At 34.9% G+C, this 27500-nt stretch overlaps 2 protein-coding genes across 2 annotated transcripts in view; both read left to right on the forward strand.

Annotated features, from left to right (window-relative positions):
- surf4 (surfeit 4) overlaps positions 1–6578 on the forward strand; it is a 10628-nt gene extending 4050 nt beyond the window's left edge. The window contains exons 5-6 of the mRNA XM_084414001.1: positions 304–490; positions 5415–6578. Of these exons, the coding sequence (XP_084270127.1) occupies positions 304–490; positions 5415–5681 (454 nt within the window). The 3' untranslated portion in view covers positions 5682–6578. The remainder of the gene's footprint in view (positions 1–303; positions 491–5414) is intronic.
- Positions 6579–10633: 4055 nt separating this feature from the next.
- The window catches only part of ass1 (argininosuccinate synthase 1), a 59584-nt gene continuing 42717 nt past the window's right edge, over positions 10634–27500 (forward strand). Inside the window, exons 1-6 of the mRNA XM_084413065.1 lie at positions 10634–10771; positions 15598–15709; positions 20734–20802; positions 23209–23397; positions 26596–26652; positions 26759–26833. Of these exons, the coding sequence (XP_084269191.1) occupies positions 15608–15709; positions 20734–20802; positions 23209–23397; positions 26596–26652; positions 26759–26833 (492 nt within the window). The 5' untranslated portion in view covers positions 10634–10771; positions 15598–15607. The remainder of the gene's footprint in view (positions 10772–15597; positions 15710–20733; positions 20803–23208; positions 23398–26595; positions 26653–26758; positions 26834–27500) is intronic.

Consider the following 27500-nt stretch of genomic DNA (forward strand, 5'->3'; position numbering starts at 1 on the left):
CATTAATTATTATAATGAGGAATATTGTGACGTGTTCGTTCCCGGAAGAAACTCAAGACTACAGTGGAGGCGTTTCAGGAGTTCAGGAACACTGACTCTGATCAGTGTTTGAAGTTCTCCCCTTATTACACATTCTCTGGCGTTACTGACAGACTGGGAAGAGAGGAGCCGCAACAATGGAGAATATGAGGAGAATAATCAACATTCAAGCAGGAAAACCTGCTCTAGTAGAGCCTGAAAACATTATCAAGACTTAATATGGCCTCTTTGAAGGATGTTAATGAGCTTTCTGTGTTGCTGTAGAAACCTGGCTCTCGGTGGAGGGCTGTTGCTGCTTCTGGCCGAGTCTCGTTCTGAAGGGAAGAGCATGTTTGCCGGCGTGCCGTCGATGGGGGAGAGCTCTCCGAAACAGTACATGCAGCTCGGCGGACGCGTTCTGCTCGTGCTGATGTTCATGACGCTGCTGCACTTCGACTCAGACTTCTTCTCTGTGAGTCTTTTAAAGTCTTTTCTTCCCTATTGTGCCGTATATCCGAGTGAAACGATTCTGGAACGAGAACAAATGTGGGCGGGGCTTGATATTGTACGAGGGGAATTGATTGGATGGTTGTGGCAACGTGTCTCTGGACCACAAAACCAGTCATAAGGGTCTTTTTTTTTTGAGAAATTGAGATTTATACATCAGTGTACAGCTGAATAAATAAGCTTTCCATTGATGTGTGGTTTGTTGGATAGGACAATATTTGGCTGAGATAAAACTATTGTAAATCTGGAATCTGAGGGTGCAAAAAAAAAATCTAAACATTGAGAATCTCCTGTAAAGTTGATCATTTATGTTGGCGATTGTGCTGCACTCACTCACACAAATACATGTTTGATATATTTACTTAATATCCTCATGATTTTTCATGACGCTGCCGCACTTCGACTCAGACTTCTCCTCTGTGAGTCTCTTAAAGCAACACTAAGGAACATTTTTTTACCTTAAAATAATGTTTCCAAAAATTCCAAAATCGTATCAGTGGTTCAAGAAGTCGTAACAGGGTGAACGGCACTTCTGGATCCGCTTTGCGGCCCTATATCTGATATAACCACACTATGCAAGTTTGCCAAACCGGGTCGCGTTTCTGTAGTTCGAATGAGACATAAGAAAACTACAAATTTGACTTGCTTTACATCAAGCGTTACAATAGTCATTATTTAGTTTTTCTTCATTTCTGATGTCGCAATACATCATACTTTCATGAAATCATGCATCATACTCTACTTTGTCTGTGGACATCGTTCATTCCAAAGCCGGTGCTGGATAAACAGCGAGTGACGGTGGGCTAAATGATTTACGACAGCGGTAATGGACAATTCCGCTTCCAACCTGTAGGGGGACCGAAGAGGAAAAGTTCCTTAGTGTTGCTTTAAAGTCTTTTCTTCCCTATAGTGCCTTATAAATCCGAGTGAAACGATTCTGGGACGAAAACACATGTGGGCGGGGCTTGATTTTGTCCGAGGGTTTGCATTGAAGGATGTTTGTAATAAATTGAGCTATAATTTGGTTTATTTTTATGCATATACTTTAAATTTTTTCCTCAGGCCTATTAAATTAAAAGGATTTAGAGTAAGGGGAAGTCAGATACATGTTTAGAGATCGTTAACATTTCGTTTTATTTACCAGTATTTTACATTATTTCTAATGATAAAATGTGACTTACACACTAGTGCAACTTTTTTCCTCTCACCAACGCAAGTTTGACCTGGCTCGACCTCTTTTCTGGAAAATACAGTAAATAATAAAATCAAGCTGTAGCCTATTATTAAAAAGTACATTTAAACGGGGCAGGTTTGCACCAATAAATCAAGCATATCATGTCCATTACTCTCACCCTCATTAACTTTGGGTTTAATCACTGTTATATTAGAGGTTGTGCAGTGATGTCACTTTCCCGCGGGAACACACTCTCTCAGCCGGACTGAGTGGCAGGAGAGCTGATGAGTGACTGGATTTAATAGGAGAAACTGTGAAAACACGAGTTAAACGAACGATTATCAGTTTAAACTAAAGGTTAGACTCGATATAGTGTTTCCTTACAACTCACCAAAGATCCAGTGATTATGGATATCGACACGCAGCAGGAATCATGTTTCCTGACGTTTATATGAGTCCGATATCCACGCCGGGGAAATACATAAAGCAAATTTGCCTGTGAACGCTTTATATAATTACAATATAGGGTGATCACTAATATCAATGTTATATATATCATCATATCATCCAGCCCTAAAACTTGTGTCGTTTTTTTGTCAGTGTTTATTTAAAAACATCCAATTATGCAGAATATACGCTGGTAAATATTTAATTGATGAGTTGTCAATACAATATTTAACAATACAATATATAGGGTGTGATTTTACCCCTAAATTCAGCATATTGACACACAGTGATAACTGTAAATCCACCGTTCTCTGCCTGGATCCATGAATTGCAGCTTCTCTGTTCTGGAAAAATATACCTCAGATTTCTTGTCAAATCCATTTATACAGTCAATCTCAAAGCTCTTTCCCGTTTTAGATGCGTTTTGTGTGTTTTTCACGGCATTCACAGTTAAAACCAATGCTGCCACTCAGTGTGTGTGTGTGTGTGTGTGTGTGTGTGTGTGTGTGTGTGTGTGTGTGTGTGAGAGACCGCAGTCACTCCGGCCGACGGTGACGTCACACGCATACACACACTATTGATTGGATTGTTGTGGTTTGCTATTGGCTGATCTCATGTGAGTGACAGGTTATAGCCCCGCCTTTGTCATCAGAGAAGATTATCAGGAACATGAATTAATTATAAATGTTTCTTGATCATCAAATCATCATATTAGAGTGATTTCTGAAGGATCATGTGACACTGAAGACTGACACTGAAATTCAGCTTTGATCACAGGAATAAATTACACTTTACTATATATTCACATAGAAAACAGATGATTTACATTATAATAATATTTTTGACAATATTTCATAATATTACTGTTGTTTTTTTTGTTTTTTTATCAAATAAATGCAGCCTTGGTGAGCAGAAGAGACTTCTTTTAAAACATGAAGAATCGTACCGCCCCCAGACGTTTGACTGGTAGTGTGTGTGCAGGTTTTATACAGCACATATTGTTTAACAGCAGCTTGACAGTGATTGGACTGGAAACTCTGAAGCTTTGAGTTTGGAATGAGTGAAACTCGACACTGGAGCTTCAGATGACCGTGTTGAAGAGCGAAGACGAGTTTCTGACATGCGCTCTGAGATCCTGAACCCAGGAATCAAATGTCACGCAGAGCCTTAAACACTCATTCACACTCATACACAGATCCGTGTGTCTCCATAAACACTAATACTTCTGTGCGTTCACACCAATAACTGAGATTTCACTGTTCCTTATACTTGAACTACGGGTGATTCATAGGGTCAAATAAAGCTGCATTAACGTCACTATTTTTTATTATTTGATTTGGTTCATCTTAGGTCTGACAGAAATTAACAATAACGTAAAAATAGTAATATAGTATAAATAGTATATACATAGAACACACAACCATACCTTAATTCAGATTAAGAAAAAAAGAAGACACAAGGCAAGTATAGTTATACACACACAAAAGAAAAAAAATCAATAAATTATAATAATATAAGGAGAAAGGGGGACAAAAAGAAGAAAAAAGTATTAAATAAATAAATAAAAATGTAAGATTTAGTTGAATATCTCCTTAAAATATTCCAGAAAAGGGCTCCAGACTTTGGAGGTTTAGTTTTGGCTTTTGTTTTATTGGGAACCGAATCTTTTCCATCTTGAGAGTCAAGTCTCCTTCATTTATACAATATAGATGTTTCACAGCAGCTTTACAGTGATAACAGGAGATTACAGTAACAGAGAGAGTTTAGGCTTTACAGCAGATCTAGAATAAAGTTATTGTCCAGATAAAGTTCATTTTGATTGATTCACTTCCGTTGCAAAGATCATTACCGCTAACACACACCGTTCTCACAGCAAAAAAAATATATAATGTTATGTTTATTTATGTTATGTTATATTCAATGAGATTTATAAGCAATTTTTTGTAGACTGATCATTTTTGACCGGAAACATCACAAGTGTTACAATGTGGGGGAAAAACCCACAATAAACTACAAAAAGTCCAAATTAAAACTTTTAGTCCAATGCAATAACATTAACCAGCATTTTCAGGACCGGGAAAATCCTCTCTGTGTCAGAATGACCCGAACACAAGAAGGAAACCGTACACTGATCAGTTCTTAAAAGAGCCGGTTTTTCTTAGTGTGAAGATCAGTTTAATAATCTAAGGAACGTTTCCATGGATGTTAAAGACTCTTCATGGACCCATCGATGTTAATAAAGAAACTTTATTACGGTAACACTTTACAATAAGGTTCATTAGTTAACATTAGTTAGCATGAACTAATAATGAACTGCACGTATACAGCCTTTATTAATCTTTGTTAATGCTAATCTCAACATTTACTAATACTTTATTAAAATCTTGTTAACATTAGTTAATACACTGTGAACTAACATGAACAGCTGTATTTTGATCAACTAATATTTAAAGGGGTGGTTGATTATGATTTGACTTGTCTAACTTTAGTTAGTGTGTAATGTTGCTGTTTGAGCATAAACAACATCTGCAAAGTTGTGACATCTGACATCACCAACCCAAGAATTTACATAAACCCCGCCCCCTGAACACGATTGATAGATTATCAAGACAGAATATGCTAATCAATGTCTAGAAGATAACTACACATCAGCTTCATAAATTCACCAACTAACCATTCAGAAATGTCCTGTTGCTTCTACATGTTGTCACTTCTTCTCGAGTCTCTCCATCATTGTCTGACTCCGGTTTGAACATAAAAGGCTAAAAGTTGTTGAAATTTTCAGTGCGTGTCTGTGTGAGTGTAAGCTGTTGTAGCTCCGCCCCCTGCGCCGGGAGCAGCAGCTCATTTGCATTTAAAGGGACACACAAAAAACTGTTTTTTTGCTCACCCTCAAAAAGTGACAATTTTAACATGCTATATAAAAATATCTGTGGGGTATTTTGAGCTAAAACTTCACACACACACTCTGGTGACATCAGAGACTTATTTTACATCTGGTGAAAAGGGCATTATACCACCGCTTTAACAAAGATGAACAAAACAGTAACAAATGTATTGCTCCTGGTTAGTTCATGCTAGTTAAATACATTAACTAATGTTAACTAATTAACCTTATTGTAAAGTTTTACCCTTTTTTTTTTTAAAGTGTTTATATCAAATCTCAACAGCTTCTCATGATGTAACTGTATAATCGTCCAGCTCTAATCTGCTAAATGTGTCTACAAGGCATGAAGATATTATAGTTTTGGCTGTCTTTGTGTTCCAGATTCTTCAGAACATGGTGGGAACGGCTCTCATCATCCTCGTGGCCGTGGGATTTAAGACTAAACTAGCGGCTCTGACGCTGGTGGTCTGGCTTCTGGCCATCAACGTTTACTTCAACGCTTTCTGGACAGTGCCGGCATACAAACCCATGCATGACTTCCTGAAGTACGACTTCTTCCAGACCACGTCTGTCGTCGGAGGCCTGTTGCTGGTGGTGGCGCTCGGCCCGGGCGGCGTGTCCATGGACGAGAAGAAGAAGGAGTGGTGAAGAGGAGGAGAAGAAGAAGAAGAACACTGCAAAAAATGCTTTTCTTACTTAGTATTTTTGTCTCGTTTCCAGTCCAAATATCTAAAAACTCTTAAATCAAGATGCATGTAGATATTTGGACTGGAAACGAGACAAAAACACTAAGTAAGAAAAGCATTTTTTGCAGTGAAGAAGACGGAGAGTTTTTCAGAACGACACGTTCATTACGTCCACTTCCTTTTGTATTTTATGCATATCAGTTTTATTCACCAAACGCCACTGATTGCAACAAGTTCTTGTCTCAGTTCTTTCAAACGAGCATTAAAATGAGCCGAAAACAACATAAAACTCTATAAAAGTGTGATGGAAATGCAAATTACGTCACTTCCTCTTTATTTTAAGTGCATCAGTTTTATTCACCAAACGCCACTGATTGCAACAAGAACGCCATTTATTTTGTTCACTTCAATCACGTTTCTCGCATTAGTGTTTCTAATTTACTGCTGGGCGGGATGTTTCTGGTATTTAAAAGCGCTGTTGAGAGATATAAGTGTGTCAATGGTCTGTGAAATGGACTGAACGGGTTGTGAATGACTGACGGAGCAGATCATCATCTTTCTGGAGGCTTTATAAGTGTTTGTGGTTTGATTTGTCCGAAACTGCCATTGGAAAACGTTCCTAATGTTGTGCATCTGAACTTCGTCTCAGTCTTGAGTCGTATGTGAAGTTTAGGACGTGAGCTCCTATTCCTCAACTTGATTTATTGTCTTGCTCAAGTGTTTTCTGTTGATTTATATAAATATATATTAAAAAAGCAATTCATTATATTGATTTTTCAGATGGTTATATTGTATTTTTGATTTTCGGATTTCAGATCATGGCGGAAAAATAAAGCAAAACCAACAAATAATTAAAAAAGTGTTCTGATATATCTCAGTTCTTTCAAATGAGCATTAAAATGAGCCAAAAACAACATAAAAATCTTTAAAAGTGTGATTTCTAGAGTTGGAAAGGTCATGCAAATTAATGCAATCTTGTGACTAAATTGGTGTTTTTAATAATTTTGCTAATCAAGCAGCTTCTTCTTCTTCTGTGACTAAATTTTAATCAGTTTCTCTTCCGAGAGCTTTAAACCCGGTTCAGACCATCAGACTGTTCTGACTCGGCTGATCATGTTAGCAAAATGTTAAAACATGTTAATGTGTTAATTCACGCTAACATCATGTTAGCAATGAGCTAGTTCATGTTAGTTAGAAATGTGTTAAATCATGCTAGCAAAATACTAAAACATGTTAGCAATGTGTTAAATCATGCTAGCCTCCATACAGGGTCATCCCTATGTTCCCACAGCCCTATGTTCCCACATTTCGAAGAATTTTAAAACATTTATTTTGGAAAACAGTCTCGACTAGTCGAGTCACGACCGCCGTGCTAAGTGAGCTGGTCGATAAGAATGACGTTTTTTTAAATAATTTTTTATAATAATAATTTTTTATTTTTTTTTCTCTATTGCGTTCAGTGCTTTCTTCCGGAAACAACGGACCATATGAGATTCCAAGTCACAGTTCATCTCACTTAGCACGGTGTTCGTGGCTCGACTAGTCGAGACTGTTTTCCAAGATGGCCCCTGCCTGTATACGCGTAATGTACTGTCTTTAGAAAGTATATCCTTATTAAACTGTCTGTACACTTACAAAGTTCCCAATGCTTCGGTTTGCATGTAGGGACCCTCATTATGCTACCGTGTTAGTGTGAGGCTATTTTGAGCCTTGTTAGTGGTATTAACTAGCGATTTACTTTTACTTATTCTATGCCCTGTATATACTATAGCGTTATAAGCTAATCTGTTTTTAGAGATACAGTGGGTACGGAAAGTATTCAGACCCCCTTCAATTTTTCACTCTTTTTTATATTGCAGCCATTTGCTAAAATCATTTAAGTTCATTTTTTTTTCCTCATTATTGTACACACAGCACCCCATATTGACAGAAAAACACAGAATTGTTGACATTTTTGCACATTTATTAAAAAAGAAAAACTGAAATATCACATGGTCTGTGACACTCATATATTTAACTCATGTGCTGTCCATTTCTTCTGATCATCCTTGAGATGGTTCTACACCTTCATTTGAGTCCAGCTGTGTTTGATTATACTGATTGGACTTGATTAGGAAAGCCACACACCTGTCTATATAAGACCTTACAGCTCACAGTGCATGTCAGAGCAAATGAGAATCATGAGGTCAAAGGAACTGCCTGAAGAGCTCAGAGACAGAATTGTGGCAAGGCACAGATCTGGCCAAGGTTACAAAAAAATGTCTGCTGCACTTAAGGTTCCTAAGAGCACAGTGGCCTCCATAATCCTTAAATGGAAGACGTTTGGGACGACCAGAACCCTTCCTAGAGCTGGCCGTCCGGCCAAACTGAGCTATCGGGGGAGAAGAGCCTTGGTGAGGGAGGTAAAGAAGAACCCAAAGATCACTGTGGCTGAGCTCCAGAGATGCAGTCGGGAGATGGGAGAAAGTTGTAGTAAGTCAACCATCACTGCAGCCATCCACCAGTCGGGACTTTATGGCAGAGTGGCCCGACGGAAGCCTCTCCTCAGTGCAAGACACATGAAAGCACACCTGAAGGACTCCAAGATGGTGATAAATAAGATTCTCTGGTCTGATGAGACCAAGATAGAACTTTTTGGCCTTAATTCTAAGCCGGTATGTGTGGAGAAAACCAGGCACTGCTCATCACCTGTCCAATACAGTCTCAACAGTGAAGCATGGTGGTGGCAGCATCATGCTGTGGGGGTGTTTTTCAGCTGCAGGGACAGGGCGACTGGTTGCAATCGAGGGAAAGATGAATGCGGCCAAGTACAGGGATATCCTGGACGAAAACCTTCTCCAGAGTGTTCTGGACCTCAGACTGGGCCGAAGGTTCACCTTCCAACAAGACAATGACCCTAAGCACACAGCTAAAATAACGAAGGAGTGGCTTCACAACAACTCCGTGACTGTTCTTGAATGGCCCAGCCAGAGCCCTGACTTAAACCCAATTGAGCATCTCTGGAGAGACCTGAAAATGGCTGTCCACCAACGTTTACCATCCAACCTGACAGAACTGGAGAGGATCTGCAAGGAGGAATGGCAGAGGATACCCAAATCCAGGTGTGAAAAACTTGCTGCATCTTTCCCAAAAAGACTCATGGCTGTATTAGATCAAAAGCGTGCTTCTACTAAATACTGAGCAAAGGGTCTGAATACTTAGGACCATGTGATATTTCAGTTTTTCTTTTTTAATAAATGTGCAAAAATGTCAACAATTCTGTGTTTTTCTGTCAATATGGGGTGCTGTGTGTACAATAATGAGGGAAAAAAATGAACTTAAATGATTTTAGCAAATGCCTGCAATATAACAAAGAGTGAAAAATGTAAGGGGGTCTGAATACTCTCCGTACCCACTGTATATTATATAGACTCATTACATGCAAAGTGAGATATTTCAAGCCTTTATTTGTTATAATGGTGATGATTATGGCTTACGGCTTATGAAACCCACGAAATCAAAATCCCAGAAAATTAGAATATTACATGAAATCACACAGTAATTACACAGTGATACCATGGTCATTGAAGCACAGTGGACCAAAGTCCTCTTTTCTGATGAGAGCAAATTTTGCATCTCATTTGGAAACCAAGGTCCCAGAGTCTGGATGAAGAATGGAGAGGCACACAATCCAAGATGCTTGAAGTCCAGTGTGAAGTTTCCACAGTCTGTGTTGGTTTGGGGAGCCATGTCATCGGCTGGTGTTGGTCCACTGTGCTGTCCACTCAACGCAGCCGTATAATATATTAGTTTCACCTGTTAAGTTGAATTCTTGAAATAAAGCAACTTTTTGATGATATTCTAATTTTATGACCAGCACCTGTACTACTAGCAGCATGCTACCAACAACATGTTAATCATGCTAACAACATTTAACATGGCAATTATGCTAACAGCATGTTAAAAACTGTTAGAATTGAGTAAAACATGTTAACAAAATGTTAATCGGCCTAACAACATGCTAAAGCATGCTATTAATGTGTTAAATCATTCAAGCAACATGTTATGATATGATAGCAACATGCTAAAGCATGCTATTTTATTTATTTTTTTACTTTCTCTGAGTAAAAACTTCAAGCTTTTCAACGTTATTTTAAACTTTTAGACCAGGCTTTGTGAAGAAGCCATCAAAGTTTGTCATCAAACAACGGTGGAGTCAGAAAGGTTCAGAACCGCTAAATCTGCTCACTGAGGTAAACAACAATTAAAATATATATGTGAACATTAACATTGCAGAAACATTACATCATGTGGTTCAAAGTGTTTTTGTCCTGTGCTTATGATGGAATAAATATAATTTAATATGAAGTAAAGCAATTCGATGCACCGATCAGGTTATGATGTTTGAATAGGTGATATGCAATTTTTAATTTAGAGTGTAAATGTGATTTTTATTTATTTATCAAATCGGTTGTCAGATATCATGTTTGCTTTATTGGCCTTTTCCCAGTTTAATTAAATCAATAAATCCTTTTTTATAACATCTATAACATTTTTATGACTTTGAATTTCCACTCTATATTCAAGCAGAACTAACAATAATGAATGAGAATGACAGAATGAGAATGTTTCATGAAATGTCATATTGCACAAATGTTGATGGCACTAACAATAGGCTTTATCGTCTTTAAAAACACTTAAGAGAAAGTGGGCATATATTCTCAAACATTTAATAATGTACACCTGAAATTTAACAAGTCTAACAGGCATTTTTAGTGCTTGATTTTCCTCTTGAGAAATGTTGTATGGCAGGATCTGATTGGTTGAACGCGTTCTCGTGAGCGTCGAGGCGTTTTAAATAAACGGCGTAATCTGATTGGCTAATCCCACCCTGTGTGGACGCACCCCTGTTGTTGAGCGTGATCTGATTGGCTCATGTGTTCGGGGGGCGTGGCTGAAGACATGTGTGCTGTATCTGTGTGACATCAGACGCTGCAAGCGAACAAACTAGATTTGGATTCGGATCTGAAAGCTTCTTCTCCATAATTCATTTTTATTTGCTGCTGTGTTTAGGTGAGTTCCTGCGTTTTTTTGTGTGTTGTTGTAATGTTCACTATTCATGTGAATATGAATTTGACCTATTAAGCCTATGTATTTGTTTACATCGTAACAGGTTGTTGTTCATGTGAACAGTGCTGGGAAATGTTAATGAAACGATTTATTGCTGATTCTCATGTAATGCTCTGTTATTTCTGCATGTGTAATAAAAATAGCGTTTTATTAATATAAATGTTGAATTCAAAGTGCAGTTTAATCTATAGTGAGTTAAACTGGCTCAATCATTTATTGACTGATGCTTTTAATCATCTGATGCTCTGTTAAACTCAAACTACTTGTGTAAAATACTCTTAGTATCATCACATGAGATAAACTGATACACAACATGAAAATACTTCTTTTTTTTTCACACCATGAAAATACAGATGTCTTGTTTTCAACAAAGTTCAACAAAAAAAAAATATTTTCATAACATGATTTTACACATAGGCTCTAAAAGCCAGACAGCGCTAGTATATCCAATTTTAGGTAACACTTTATTTTACAGTGTCCTTGTTACATATGTTGCATGTACTTACCATAGTAATAACAGTAAATTATGCATAATTACATGCAACTAACCCTCACCCAAATCCTAACCCTATAGTAAGTACATGTAGTTGATTAATATTACTCAGTACTTTTTAATTTAATGTAGATTTTATGACATTATCAGCATACTATTTTGAATGCAAAGCTGAATTAAAATGTTTTAGTATTATATTTTAGTATGCTTCAGCAACTCAATGGGCATTTTTTATAATGAATATGTCTATTTTACATTCTATTTTGCATTCTTTTTTAATTCAGAGCAATTTTATGATATTACTAAAAGTTTGAATGCAAAGCTTGACATGGAATAAATTAACCCTTTCACGCACAGAGGTCATCAGTACAGTGGACAGCTATTCAAAAAGAAGTTTCTCTGCTATAATTCAGCTACAATTACTATTACTGTGACAGTTGTTCTTGAAAATACTTTATCTGCAGTAATATTTTGGCTGTTAATAAATGTATTTGTGTCATTAGAATGTAATTTGCAGTTACATCAAAAAATAATCTGATTACGTAATGCATGTAACTTTTAATGCGTTACTTTACTCGTTACATCCAAAAGTAATCTGATTACGTAATGCATGTTAGTTGTAATGTGTACTCGTTACATCGAAGAGTATTTTGATTACATAATGCACGTAACTTTTAATGTGTTACTTTAGTCGTTACATCAAAAAGTAATCTGATTACATCAAAAAAAAAATCTGATTATGTATTGCGTGACTTTACTTATTACATCAAAAAAATAAATTTGATTACGCAATGTGTGACTTATTACATCAAAAAAATAAATCTGATTATGTAATGTGTGACTTTACTTATTACATCAAAAAATAAATCTGATTATGTAATGTGTGACTTTACTTGTTACATCAAAAAGTAAACTGATTATGTATTGCGTGACTTTATTTGTTACTTTCCACAGTCTAAAAAAAACCCAATCTGAGGTATTCTCAGAGAGGAGATCGACGGTATAGAAATGTGTCCATTTAATCCGAATTATCAGCTAATAAGGATAAATCGACATACTCTGTTAGACTGGAGGGAGCGTGAGCATTTTCTACACAGTCTGAGTTGTGTTTCCACAGAGTTGTACCTGATCTTTGAGGGAATCACGTCCTCATGTTCTGATATCAAAGACACTATGTGAATGTCTCAGTCTGCTGGTCAAATGGGACAAAACTCACTTGCATTGCAATAGGCTAATTGGAGTTGTATTATATTTCTGGTATTTATATTTTAGAGTTTTCACATGATTTTATATCATTTGTATTTATTGGTTTGTTAAATACACACATTATTGTTGTGCTATTGCTGTATTATGTTAAACACAGTATCTCTTCAGTTAAAACCCGAAGCGCATACTGTCCATTAGAGTGGACATCTGAAAATCTCTGTGAAAAATAACATGCCCTAAAAACTATAAAAACACATAAGAAAAAAATCCTGACTGAGGTTGTCTTAATACATGCATGAAAGGGTTAATATAAAACAATATATATTTTAGCAACTCAGTAGGTATTTTTTACAATGATTATTTTAAGGTCCATTTTGAATTTGTTTTTGTTTTTTAATTTAATGCAGTCTTATTACATTATCAGCATACTATCTTGAATGAAAAAGTGAATTAGAATGTTTTACTATTATAATTTAGTATGTTTCAGACACTCAATGGGTATTTTCTAAATATTAATGTCTATTTTACATTCTATTTTGCATTGTTTTTTAATTTAATGCAATTTTATGACTACACTGGTCTAAAAAAAATCTAAAAAGTCAATCTGCTTTAGACATAAAATGTGCTATTTATGATGCATTTTGATTATTATTTTTTTTAAACAGTTCACTGGAGAGCCACAGCCCTGCAGAGTTTCAGCTTCAACACTAATTAAACACACCTGATCCAGTTCATCGAGTCCCTCTTCTCATTAGAAAACTACAGGTGTGTGTGTTAGAGCTGAACTCTGCAGGGCTGTGGCTCTGTAATATGATTATAGAGATGATATAGGACAGGTTGTTCTGCAGATTGATGTAAGCTTTGTTTTATGACCACATCATCCATGATGTGTAACAGGAATAACATCATGCAATTAATCGTATGACGCAAAACCAGCTTCAGATTGCATCATTCATTGCTTTGCCTAAAAAGCAAGTATTGTCCAAATAGAATTGTTCATAGATCCAGTCAAAGATGTATTTTAGTCATTTTTGGTTAAATTAAGATCCCTGTATAACTCTCTTGTCCTCCGCAATTCCCAAGTCAAGTGCCGTATCTACTAACTACATTATTTCAGAAGCATTTTGGCTGTAGACCAGTGTTATTAGCGTCATATTTTGAATGTAAAGCTGAAATGCAATATTTTAATATTTAATGTGTATTTCAGCAAATCAGTGGGAATTTTCGGTTACACTTTATTTTAAGGAGACATAGTTACATAAGTACTGAGGTATATTAATTAATTTTTTATTTAATGCAGTTGTAAGCCCATCTAAATCGGCCCAATGGCGGTTCCCGATAGAACGGGTGAAGGTCTCTGCGTGTTTCTGTCTTTCCGTGTGGCAAAGTAATTTAATTCCATTTAAGCTTTTATCTGACTCCATTTTATCACAAATTTAGGTTATATTGCCCAATTGATTATTGGTCAATTATATAATAGTTTAGCAATACATTTGATTATTCTATTTAACTCTTTACGTTATATTTTACTAGGAAGCTATGTCGCTCAGAGAGTCTCGCGCCGGCCGTTAACACGGATCTCACGATCACAAACTCGCCAGTCTGATCGATAACCAGAGGTTACGGCTAAAGCGATTAAACAATGCCGCCGCATACACTCTTGCTATTGTTAAAAAGTACCCATGTAGCCCTACAGTCGCTCATATAACAACTTAGTTAAAGCCCGAACAATAATCTGAGGTTATGACTAGTGCATTAAGATAATGCCGCTTCAACACTTGCTATTACCTTAATAGTATTTTTATCTAGCCCAATGTTTGCGACTGCATAACACCTTAGTTAAAATCACGCAGTTAGTCAGGAATCTAGAATCCCACCAGATGTGCCTCACGCTCCATCTACTCTGGGATCTACTCTGGGATCTACTCTGGGATCTACTCTGGGATCTAGTATGGGGTCTACTATTGGATCTAGTATGGGATCTAGTATGGGATCTAGTATGGGGTCTAGTATGGGATCTACTCTGGGATCTACTCTGGGGTCTACTCTGGGATCTAGTATGGGATCTACTCTGGGATCTAGTATGGGATCTACTCTGGGATCTAGTATGGGATCTAGTATGGGATCTACTCTGGGATCTAGTATGGGATCTAGTATGTACTTAACCCTGGACACAGATTTGCAGAAACATAAGACTTCACTTAATCTACTTGAGAAAATCATTTCAGAGTAATTCAGAATAAAATCAAATGTAACAATTTATTATGTCAGTATCATGCCAATTTCATAATCAGTTCAAAGATAATCAATACAGTGACATCAAATGCTCAGAGATAAAGAATAAAAGATGTAGGTTAAACCCGACATTTAGAAAAATACATAATGCTAAAGTCTTTGAGATCCTTCAATATCATGGTCTGATCTGAGGTACAGAATCGCCTCGAGCCTCTTCAGCATTTCTTTATATAGACAGAAACTTTCGCATGGAAACATGTGCTAACAATGTGAATTTGCATTCAGAGTTTACACCTTTTGGGAGCAGAATGCCATTAACTGCAAGTTATCTCTAAACTCTCAAGAACTTTATTACCTTTTGGTTTCCTTCTTTGGGAATGAGACATTTGTTCCAGTCGCACTGAGACATTTCAAATGATACCAAACATGTGTAATACTGTATGATAAAAATTCACATTAAACCATATACATCTTTGGGTGAATTTTGGTGATCTCAGCATGAGAAAGGAGTGGGGGAAGAGGGGAAGAGATGTATTCTGAGGTGAGATTTAAATGGTGATGCTAACTTCACAAGAGAGAGCTCAAATGTTAATTTCCTTTTTCTCAGAGAGTTGCCCCTCTCTTCCAGTTCTTCCAGTTTTTCCAGTCTTACACAGTTTCATTAAAGTAGCAAAGCTGAAATATAATGTTTTAGTATTATATTTGGCTGTTCTGCTCTACTTACAGCAGCACTGGAGCTGCATGAACAAAACCTGATAGTCACATGATGAATGACCCTGGTTTACTGACTCAACCTTCTTCTTCTGATGTTTGACCTCTGTGTGTTGTGGTGAAGGTCACCGGAGATGTCGAAGGGTTTGGTGGTTCTGGCGTACAGTGGAGGTCTGGACACCTCCTGTATTCTGGTCTGGCTCAAGGAACAGGGATATGATGTGATCGCCTACCTGGTAATTCTATACGTCACAAGTATACACATGTGCTATTTGCATAAATCACAAATCATTTCCTTCAGGGAAACTGTGTTTTCTTACTCAGTATTTTTGTCTTGTTTCCAGTCCAAATATCTAACAATTCTCAAATCAAGATGCATTTACTAGATGAGTAAAATGACATAAGATATTATGTCTTGTTTTCTAGGGAAAAAAAGCAAACTAAAGTGAGTTTTTGCTTAAAACAATCAAAATGATCTGCCAATGGGGTCAGAAAAATAATATTGTTTCCTTTTGAATTAACATTATTTTTCTGACCCCATTTGCAGATCATTTTGGTTGTTTTAAGCAAAAACTCCTTTCTTTTTTCTTTTTTTTCTCCAGAAAACAAGACATAATATCTTATGGCATTTTAGTAAATGCATCTTGATTTAAGAATTTTTAGATATTTGGACTGGAAACAAGACAAAACTAAGTATTTTTGTCTTGTTTCCAGTCTAAATACCTAAAAGTCTTAAATCAAGATGCATTTACTAAAGTTGTAGAATGCCATAAGATATTATGTCATGTTTTCTGGGGAAATAAATCAAAATTGAGTGAGTTGTTGCTTAAAAAAAGCAAAATTATCTGATTAGATAAACAAGATAACAAGATTAAACAAGATTAGATAAGAAAAGCATGTTTTGCAGTGATGACAGTTAAGGGGTGAGTCTTGAGTGTTGAAATGCAGGAAATTATTTTCTTCACGTGATTCACAGTTAATGCCAGGCTTGTGAAGACTCGCCCAGCAAGCGTTTTCCTCTCGTCCGGGAATCGTTCTCTGAAACCATGTGGCAAACGCTGCTGTTTTCATGGCCTGATGCTTCACTGACACCAGAACAATAGTGGCGTCGTCAGGAACAATGAGTCCGTCTGCGATCATCACGTCATGAGCTCAGGAACGTACCGAGTGGGCTTTTGTTTTATGTTGCATACTAACACATTTTGTGAGGATTCACATTCAAAGCTCCACAACTGTTTCCCTGCCATTGTGCAAAGGTTTGCTTATGCACACGTCGTAGTTTTTGACAAAAAGTAATTTTCCCAGCTCTTTGTTCAAAGTGTTGCTTTTTTATGCACCTCACATTCAAGTGTTGATAAGAAGCTAGAGTTAAATGGTTCTTGTTTGTTTAAAAGCAGAGGATCTGAACTTAATTTTGATTTATTGGATGTTCAGATGTTCATACAACATAATATTCTGGAGAAAGTTTGTGAAAAGGATCAAAAATATTGGCGCCGGCTGGCAAAAAAAAAAAAAAAATATTTTTTTTGTATTTTAATTTTAGTTAAGGTTTTAGTCTTTTTTATTTTTTTTATTCATTTTTATTTAAACTAATGAAAATGAGAAATTTTATTTATATTTTTATATATATTTTATGTTTTAGTTAGTTAAGTTACATTAGTTAGCATTAATTAACAATGACAAACACTTCTGAAGTATTTATTAATCTCAGTTAATATTCATTTCAACATTTGCTAATACATTATTGTTGTGTCTGTTAAGATTATTTAATGGATCTGAGCTGACATGAACTTGTTTTTATTAACTAACGTTATCAAAAATTAATACATACTGTAACAAATTAATTGCTTAATGCCAGTGTTATTAATATTTTGAATTAGCTTTTATTTAAAAAAATTTTTTTTAATTTGAGTCATTTCATCATGTGCTTTTGTCATTTCATTAGTGTTTTTTTAATATTAATATTGCTATTTATGTTAAATTTTTGTGTTTTAGTTAGTTTTAGTTCAAGTTTTTCATCTAACATTTAGATTTTATTTCATTTCAGCTTTATTTCGTTTAATAGTTTTAGTTAACAATATTATTGAATGCATTAACTGACATTAACTAGTGGGACCTTTTAAAGTTGAGTATAAAAACCCAGTTGGATTTATGGATCTCTCATGATAAACCACAGAAAGCTGAACGCGTGTCTGAAGTGGATTCTGGTACATGGATGTTTTGTGTAAAGCGTAACTCATCTAATGAACTTCACTACAAGTTTGTTAGTTGTTGTTTAATCATGATCTAACAGTGGAGTTGATGATTGAAGTTCTAAAGCTGGCTAAATATTTTGCTGTGCTGCAATGCAGAGGTTTATAATTATTCAGAGAAGTCTGAGTCAGGACAGCGATACACAATGAAACAATGGAGTTTTTTGAGTGCATTGAGGAAGTGCACTAACACTATCCTCGACTGTGATGCGAGGTAATGAGGAACTGAAGAGACTGTAAATGGTCTGATAAAATTGTGTAAAAAAAACTAGAACAATAATGAATATCTTCTTGATTCTTTTCCTGTCTGAGTGCTTTTGTTTTACACATTTCTCAGATGCGTTTATCTAAAGCTACTTGCATTGCATTCAGAGTAAACATTTGATCAGTTCATGCATTCCCTCAAACTAACCTATGAAGCTGTCCTTAGTTTGGTTTGGTTGTGGTTTAGTTTAGTTTAGTTTAGTTTAGCTTGGTTTGTTTGGTTGTGGTTTAGTATAGTTTGGTTGTGGGTGTAGTGTAGTGTAGTGTAGTTAAGTTTAGTTTGGATTGGTTGTAGTTTGGATAGGTTGTGGTTTAGTTTAGTTTAGTTTATGTTACTTTACTTTAGTTTGGATTGGTTGTGGTTTAGTTTACTTTAGTTTACTTAAGTTTGGATTGGTTGTGGTTTAGTTTAGCTTGGTTTACTTTAGTTTACTTTAGTTTACTTAAGTTTGGATTGGTTGTGGTTTATCTTACTTATTTGACTTAGAGTTCTCAACGGGCCTGAAAATGACAACCCGACCCGACCCGGCCCGTGGCTTTTAAAGGCCGGACCCGATGTAACCCGACACATAAACATGAATTATCTGTCCGAACCCGGCCCGCGGCCCGACGCCGCGTCGGATTTTTTTTTCTCTCATACACGTATTATCATGACCAGCAGATGGGAATTCAAATCAACCTTTAATGTTCACGCCTTTTAACAATACAAACAACTGAAACAATAAACTTTAAATATATAAATAGGCTGTAGTAGTGACGGTGAATTCACCTGCGGCAAGTTTACTTCTCACCAACTCCATCTTCTTCTCCAGGCTATAAAGGTTCGCAGCCGCGCACGCAGGTCTGCCCCCGCCCCTCTCCATGATGCACGTTACGCAGCAGCCAGACTTTATTTACGGTGAACAGCAGCGATGATTAATAAATGTTTTTTTTGTTTTTTTTTTACTGAGCGGAAAAGATGAAGCCCGAGGTCCGACCCGACCCGAGTCATTTGATTATATTTTCGACCCGAACCCGGCCCGAACCCGCGGGTCCCGTCGGGTTTGTCGGGCCGACCCGACCCGTTGAGAACTCTAATTTGACTTTACTTGACTTTACTTGACTTTACTTGACTTTACTTGACTTTACTTGACTTTACTTTACTTTTAGTTTACTTTACTTTAGTTTACTTTAGTTTACTTTACTTTAGTTTACTTTAGTTTACTTTAGTTGCTTTAGTTTACTTTAGTTTGGATTGGTTGTGGTTTATTTTACTTTACTTGAGTTTACTTTTAGTTTAGTTTAGTTTAGTTTAGTTTAGTTTAGTTTAGTTTAGTTTAGATTAGATTAGATTAGTTTACTTTACTTTACTTTACTTTACTTTACTTTACTTTAGTTTACTTTAGTTTACTTTAGTTTGGATTGGATTGGTTGTGGTTTATTTTACTTGACTTTACTTGAGTTTACTTGAGTTTACTTTAGTTTACTTTAGTTTACTTTAGTTTACTTTGGATTGGTTGCGGTTTAGTTTACTTTAGTTTACTTAAGTTTGGATTGGTTGTGGTTTAGTTTAGCTTGGTTTACTTTAGTTTACTTTAGTTTACTTAAGTTTGGATTGGTTGTGGTTTATCTTACTTATTTGACTTTACTTGACTTTACTTGACTTTACTTGACTTGACTTTACTTTTAGTTTACTTTACTTTAGTTTACTTTAGTTTACTTTACTTTAGTTTACTTTAGTTGCTTTAGTTTACTTTAGTTTGGATTGGTTGTGGTTTATTTTACTTTACTTGAGTTTACTTTTAGTTTAGTTTAGTTTAGTTTAGTTTAGTTTAGTTTAGATTAGATTAGATTAGATTAGATTAGATTAGATTAGATTAGTTTACTTTACTTTACTTTACTTTACTTTACTTTAGTTTACTTTAGTTTACTTTAGTTTGGATTGGATTGGTTGTGGTTTATTTTACTTGACTTTACTTGAGTTTACTTTAGTTTACTTTAGTTTACTTTAGTTTACTTTAGTTTACTTTAGTTTACTTTAGTTTGGATTGGTTGCGGTTTAGTTTACTTTAGTTTACTTAAGTTTGGATTGGTTGTGGTTTAGTTTAGCTTGGTTTACTTTAGTTTACTTTAGTTTGGATTGGTTGTGGTTTATCTTATTTGACTTGACTTGACTTGACTTTACTTTAGTTTACTTTAGTTTACTTTAGTTTACTTTAGTTTACTTTACTTTAGTTTGGATTGGTTGTGGTTTATTTTACTTTAGTTTACTTTAGTTTACTTTAGTTTACTTTACTTTAGTTTGGATTGGATTGGTTGTGGTTTATTTTACTTTACTTGACTTTACTTAAGTTTACTTTACTTTACTTTACTTTACTTTAGTTTGGATTGGTTGTGGTTTATTTTACTTTAGTTTACTTTACTTAAGTTTACTTCAGTTTGGATTGGTTGTGGTTTAGTTGACTTTACTTGACTTTACTTTTAGTTTACTTTAGTTTACTTAAGTTTGGTTTGGTTGTGGTTTAGTTTAACATAGTTTAGTTTAGTTTAGTTTAGTTTGGATTGGTTGTGGTTTAGTTTATTTTAGTTTACTTTAGTTTACTTTACTTTACTTTACTTTAGTTTACTTAAGTTTGGATTGGTTGTGGTTTAGTTTAGTTTAGTTTAGTTCGGACCAGATGAGGTCTGGTACACCGGACTAGGTTATTTTTTGTTGTTTTTGATGATCTGTTTTCTTACACTAATCATTCTTTTTCACATTAAAGGCTAACATTGGACAGAATGAGGACTTTGATGCTGCCCAGAAGAAAGCTGAGAAACTTGGAGCCAAGAAGGTAAAGACCGATAAACACTGATCACAGCTGAAGTGCACTAGAACGTGTCATGAATGTTCGTTTTCATAATGCATCAGTGCTTATGGTAAAGCGTATTTTAATCATGATCACGATTGAGTTAAATTAAGTTATATAAGCTCTAGTTGTGTCGTGGCGACATCATGTGGTCAACATGTGAACGTGACGTCTGATTGGCTGGAACTCACTGAGGTCTGAAGTGGGATATTAAATTTGGGATATTCCCATGTCCAACCTCGTCTGGAACGCAGCATTAAGGCCCATTCACACCAAGAACGATAACTACAAATAAAACTATAACGATAACTATAACTATATTAGCGTCCACATTAGCGGACGATAATGTTCTGTCTATTTTAAGTGCTACTGTAGTTTTGTCGTCTGTCGCTTTAAATATGCGAGCTCTTAAGAGCAGGACGGATTCTGATTGGCTGTCAATGTTTTTATCGTTCATCAGCTGTAATGAATCATGTTGGAATCACTTTCAGAATGATTCAAACGATATCATTTTTCTGTGCCGTTATCGTTATTGTTGTGGTGTGGACTCCGCTATTCTTTTATATTTAGAAGGAATTGTAGAACTAGGCCTATATCTTTATCGTTATAATGTTGACTTGACAAACATGTTAAAAAACGCTAAAAACATGCTAATTCATGCTAGCAGTGTGTTAAAACATGTTAGCAACATGCTAATTCATGCTAACATGTTAAAAACATCTTAAATCATGCTAGCAAGCAACATGTTAATTCATGCTAGTGACATGCTTATTCATGTTAGCAACATACTAATTAATGCTAACAGTATGTTAAATCATGTTAGCAAATTCAATGTGTTAAAACGTTAGCAACATAATTCATGATAACAATGTGTTTAAACCTGTTGTTTCATGTTAGCAATGTGCTAAAGAATGTTAGTAAAATGCTAATTCATGCTAGCAAGTGTTGAATCAATCTAGCAATCTGGTAAAACATGCTAGCAAAATGGTAATTAAGGTTAGCAAAGTGTTAAATCAATCTAGCAATGTGGTAAAACATGCAAGCAACATGCTAATTCATGCTAACAACATGTTAAAACATGCTAGCAACGTGCTAATTCATGGTAGCAGTGTCTTTCTCTCTTTCTTTCTCTTTCCACTTTACTAAATTTAAAGTTTATAAAACGTATTATAAAACGCTTATAAAACTTTCAAAAGCCATAACGGGGCCATAACGTAAGATACAAGGTAATGGAGCCTTTTATACATTTTCGTGTTTCTTTAGAAATAAATAATGGACAAATGGAGTCTTTAAACGCCTCAGATGTGAAGTTATTCGCTGTCAAAGTGACGCCAAAATGACTGGGAGTCAATGGATTGCTAACAGCAGGTGAAGGGTCCGCTAATCAGTGGCGGCGCCCGGGGAAGCTTCAATGTTTTCCGAAACACTGCCCCCCTGGTTTTTCCCAACAAACTTTACTCATCTAGTCTTTATAGTTATTGTTCTTGGTGTGAACGGCCCTAGTCATGGGAAAAAAAGTTTTTTCAAAATTAGCACTAGTTTTAATTATTGTATTTTCTGTTTTTAATTTAACTTTTGTTGGTTTTAGTAGTTGTAAAGTGTAATAAGCTTCTGCTTCATCCCGCTCCTTTTCGAACATAGTGCAATTATCGTTATAATAATTGTTGTTTTTTCTTTCGGTATGTTGCAACATACTTATTGTATTTTTATATTTAATTTTTTTTGTATCTTTTTGTGTTGTTCAAAATAAAAACAAAGGAAAAAAGAAAGAAAAAAGAGTTACAGAAGTTTCTAAAATGACAATCCTGTTTATATTATTATAATCCTGCTCATTATATCTGCATTAAATTTATTGGTTTTAATACGCTAACTATGACTTTGTATATTTACATTTCTGAAATACTTAACTTAGACAGTTCCCTCTGATAAGAAATCACTCTAAATTGTAATATGGACTCATGCACTTTCTGTAAAGCTGCAAAAAGATTGAATCCAATATTGGGTGATAATATTGCATAACAAGTGATTTATAAGCTATTTTTTGTAGGCCGGTCATTTTTGACCGGGAACACCACAAGTGTGACAATGTGCCATTTTGTACAAAATAAAAGTTTTTCAAAACAAAATTCCTGGTGAAAAATTAAAGTAGACTAGTGTGGTCAACAGTGCCAATTTTCTTCAGATTTTATTTAATATTTCCAAAATTATTCAAAAATAATATTTTTTTTACTCAAAAAATTAGATGCCTACTCTCAAATAAATGAGACTCATGCACTTTCTGTAAAGCTGCTTTGAAATGATGTGTAGTGTGAAAAGTGCTATACAAATAAACGTGCATTGAATTGAGTAAAGCATTGGTGATGAAGTGATGTGTGTGTGTGTGTGTTTCAGGTGTTTGTTGAAGACCTGCGCTGTGAGTTTGTGGAGGAGTTCATCTGGCCGTCGGTTCAGGCTAACGGCGTCTACGAGGACCGCTATCTGTTGGGCACGGCGATCGCTCGCCCCTGCATCGCTCGGCGTCAGGTCCAGATCGCCCGGCAGGAACGAGCTCAGTTTGTTTCTCACGGAGCCACAGGAAAGGTGCCGAAACCATTATCAATCTTGAAAATTGCTTAATCGTTTTGTGAAAACAAAGTAAACATTACTGACCCCAAACTTTTTTTTAGGGGGCACAACGTAACGCTTTTTGACTTTCTCAGTTTGTGTAAATCTTCTTAGGGTTCAGAGTATTTATTTTTCCCCAAATTAATTTCACACATGTCTAGTACAATTATGTTACATATTAATAAGTTCAATATTAATGTTGCTTGCAGTTCCGATGTTGCTAGGCAACCACAAACAGCCTGCAGTAACTCAGGCATACAATGTCCAATCTGCCCCAAACTTCACATGTTTGATAAGAGTCCTGTCCTGAACACATGACCATGCTCATATTTGGTAATAGCAATAGCGCCACCTGCTGGTAGCAGGAAGTGTGGCAAATACAAATTACTTCGACAGAGTCCTCCTATATTCACATACTGCCCACCGTGCTCTGTTTTCCTAAAGCCGCCGAGTGGTGGTGGCACGGGTGCGAGGGCCCTTTTCATCGCTGCTTGCAGCTTTAATGTGGTTTTGTTTTATTAATACAGTGTATGCTTTTTTTTATTTATTAAAACTTATTTTTAATTTCTTTTCTTAAATAAGTCACAAAAAGCTGCATTTATTTGATCTAAAATACAGTAAAATTTGTAAATATTATTATCATCTTAATCATCTGTTTTCTATGTGAATTTACAGTAAAGTGTAATTTATTCCTGTGAATGTTCAGCATCATTACTCCAGTCTTCAGTGTCACATGATCCTTCAGAAATCACTCTAATATGAGGATTTGATGCTCAAGAAACATTTATGATTATTATCAGTGTTGAAAACAGGTGTGCTGTTGTGTTGTGTTATGATTATTATATATTATGAGTTATGATACACTAATGAGATGTTCTGGGCGTTTGCTCCACTGGCTTGTTGGAGTTTGTTAACTGGGTTTGGTTGATTTACAGTGAAAACACCCAGAACTGAATGACACTGATGAGAACACTGAGATGATCTGATGTTCAGATTCTGGCAGCATCAGTTTATGATTGATTGATTAATTACTTTATTTTTCCCATGGGGAAATTTCTGTTGCTTGTGTTTCAACATGCATACACACAAATAACCAACAATGTACATAAATATAAAAAACCCAATAAAAAAAAAAAGAATCATCATCATCACTGAGACCCGCTCAGTAAACTCTACTAACACTGATTTCAGGAAGGATTTTTTAATTGAATGTTCATTGTTCAGAGTCACAATCATTCAATCAAAGGTAGTTTGACTTCCTTCTCAACTAATTATTAGTTAAAATATATATATATATTCAATGGTATGACAGTGTTGGTCTTCGCAAAAGTTTGGAATAATTAAAACTTATTTTTAATTTCTTTTCTTAAATATGTCACAAAAAGCTGCATTTATATGATCAAAAATACAGTAAAATTGGTAAATATTATTATAATCTAAAATATTTGTTTTCTATGCGAATATACAGTAAGTGTAATTTATTCCTGTGATCAAAGCTGAATTTTCAGCATCATTACTCCAGTCTTCAGTGTCACATGATCCTTCACAAATCACTCTAATATGATGATTTGATGATCAGATATTATCAATTATTGCTGGGGCTCAAATATTAACATTGGTGGTTCTTACTCTTATTATTATCTTTTTTTTTTTTTTTTTGCTTCATATTTTTGTGGCTTTATTTTTCAGGATTCTTTGATGAATAGAAAGTTTAAAATAAAAGCATTTATTTGAAATAGAATCTTTTGTAACATTATAAATGTCACTTTTGATCAGTTTAATGCTTCTTTTATGAATAAATGTTTTTTTTTTTTTTACATCTGACACAACAGCACACCTGTTTTCAACACTGATAATAATCATAAATGTTTCTTGATCATCAAATCATCATATTAGAGTGATTTGTGAAGGATCATGTGACACTGAAGACTGGAGTAATGATGCTGAACATTCAGCTTTGATCACAGGAATAAATTACACTTTACTAGATATTCACATATACAACAGCTGATTTATATTGAAATAATATTTCACTGTTTTAAAAGTATTTTCTATCAAATAAATGCAGCCTTGGTGAGCAGAAAACAGAGAAAAATAAGTAGAATAAAAGCTTTTATATGTGTATAAGTGCAGTTTCATCAGTTTCAGCAGTAGATGGCGGCGGACGCCTGTTCTGTGACCCTGATCAGGGGTGAGTTGATTTAGGAGGTTGATTATGGTTTATTATTATTATTATTATGGTTTAAGATTTGATTATCTTCTCTATAGCTGCGATTCACAATCAGAAGAAAATATTAGCTGGTGTCAGTATTTCAACGATTTAACAACACATGTTTGCTGTTCTCTGATGATGGTTAATGTGCAGATAAACAAATACAATATTTACTTTTTTAGTGTCTTACTTTTTCTAAAATGAATTATTAGCTTTCATCAAATGCTGCTAGACTTTACAGAAGTAAATGTGTCCATTAATTACTGAAACAGCAACTGAGGATGATGTCAGGTGTGTTAATCATTATTTTTATGAAGATTGAAGAACATGTTAAAAAAAAAAGAAGAAAAGAAATGCACAACTCTTACCTTATACAAACACATACAACTTTAAAAGTGTGATTTCTAGACCTGGAAAAGTCATGGAAATTAATAAAATATGAAAAAGTCATGGAAATTATTAAGACCTTAAAGTCATGAAAATTATTAAAATCTTAAAAAGTCATGGAAATTAATGAAATCTTAAAGTCGTGGAAATTATTAAAATCTTAAAAAGTCATGGAAATTAATGAAATCTTAAAGTCGTGGAAATTATTAAAATCTTAAAAAGTCATGGAAATTAATGAAATCTTAAAGTCGTGGAAATTATTAAAATCGTAAAAAGTCATGGAAATTAATAAAATCTTGAAGTCGTGGAAATTATTAAGATCTTAAAGTCATGAAAATTATTAAGATCTTAAAAAGTTATGGAAATTTCTATAATGAATATAAAAATATTGATCAATGATGCAAACAGAATTGAATAAACCGACACCATGTCATTATTCAGATCAAGTCAGTTCAGTTCCATAACTGTGCAAAGATCATCGGTTATGTTAATCATAATGGAGTTATCTCTATGAAGTGCACAGCTGATCCGCTCATAAAGGTGAGAGTGTGTGTAATGTGTGGTGTGTGTTTCAGGGGAATGACCAGATCCGCTTCGAGCTGACGTGTTACGCTCTCTATCCTGAAGTTCAGGTGAGTGACATCATCATCATCATCATCATCATCATCATCATCATCATCAGTCTGAGTTATCCATCATCATCTCTCCATCTCTCACCTTCATATTCCTGATCACCAGATCATCGCTCCGTGGAGGATTCCCGAGTTTTACAACCGTTTCCGTGGAAGGAAGGACTTGATGGAGTACGCAGAGGTACGTGTAGAACTATAACTATATATACATATATATATATATATATATATACACGACGTCAAAATTCACATTTATTTATATAGCGCTTTTCACAATGCACATCATTTCAAAGCAGCTTTACAGAAAATTACAATCCATATTACAGTTTACAGTGATCTGTAAATTATGTATTTCAGAAATGTAAATATACAAAGTCATAGTTAGCTAAAAATGTAATAATTTAGTGCAGATATGATGAGCTCATTGAAGTAATAAATACTATATATAAATGACTTGACTTGACATCACTTTCCCTGGTTTATCCTGTCCTCAGTTTAACACTCTAAAGCTGGGGAAGGAATATAGATTTATCTAGTTATTGTAAACTTTAAAATATTTCATCAGGTGGAAAACGCTGAGAAATTGGTGTTTAAGAGTTAATAATAATAATAATCATAATAATAATCATAATAATAATATTAAACGATCACAAATTCAGAGAACCCTGATTAACATTCTTCTGAAACTACAGAATTTTAATTAATAATTTTCATTGAATTATTTTTTAAATATTGCTACATCTAATTTCTGTAAATAAAAAATGTCGAATATTATCAATAATATTGTCAAGAATAAATGTCGATAACAATATTTTCTGTTATTATTTGTCATTACAATATTTGTTATT

This window comes from Rutilus rutilus (genome assembly GCF_951802725.1).
Source record: "Rutilus rutilus genome assembly, chromosome: 7".
Classification (NCBI taxonomy): domain Eukaryota; kingdom Metazoa; phylum Chordata; class Actinopteri; order Cypriniformes; family Leuciscidae; genus Rutilus; species Rutilus rutilus.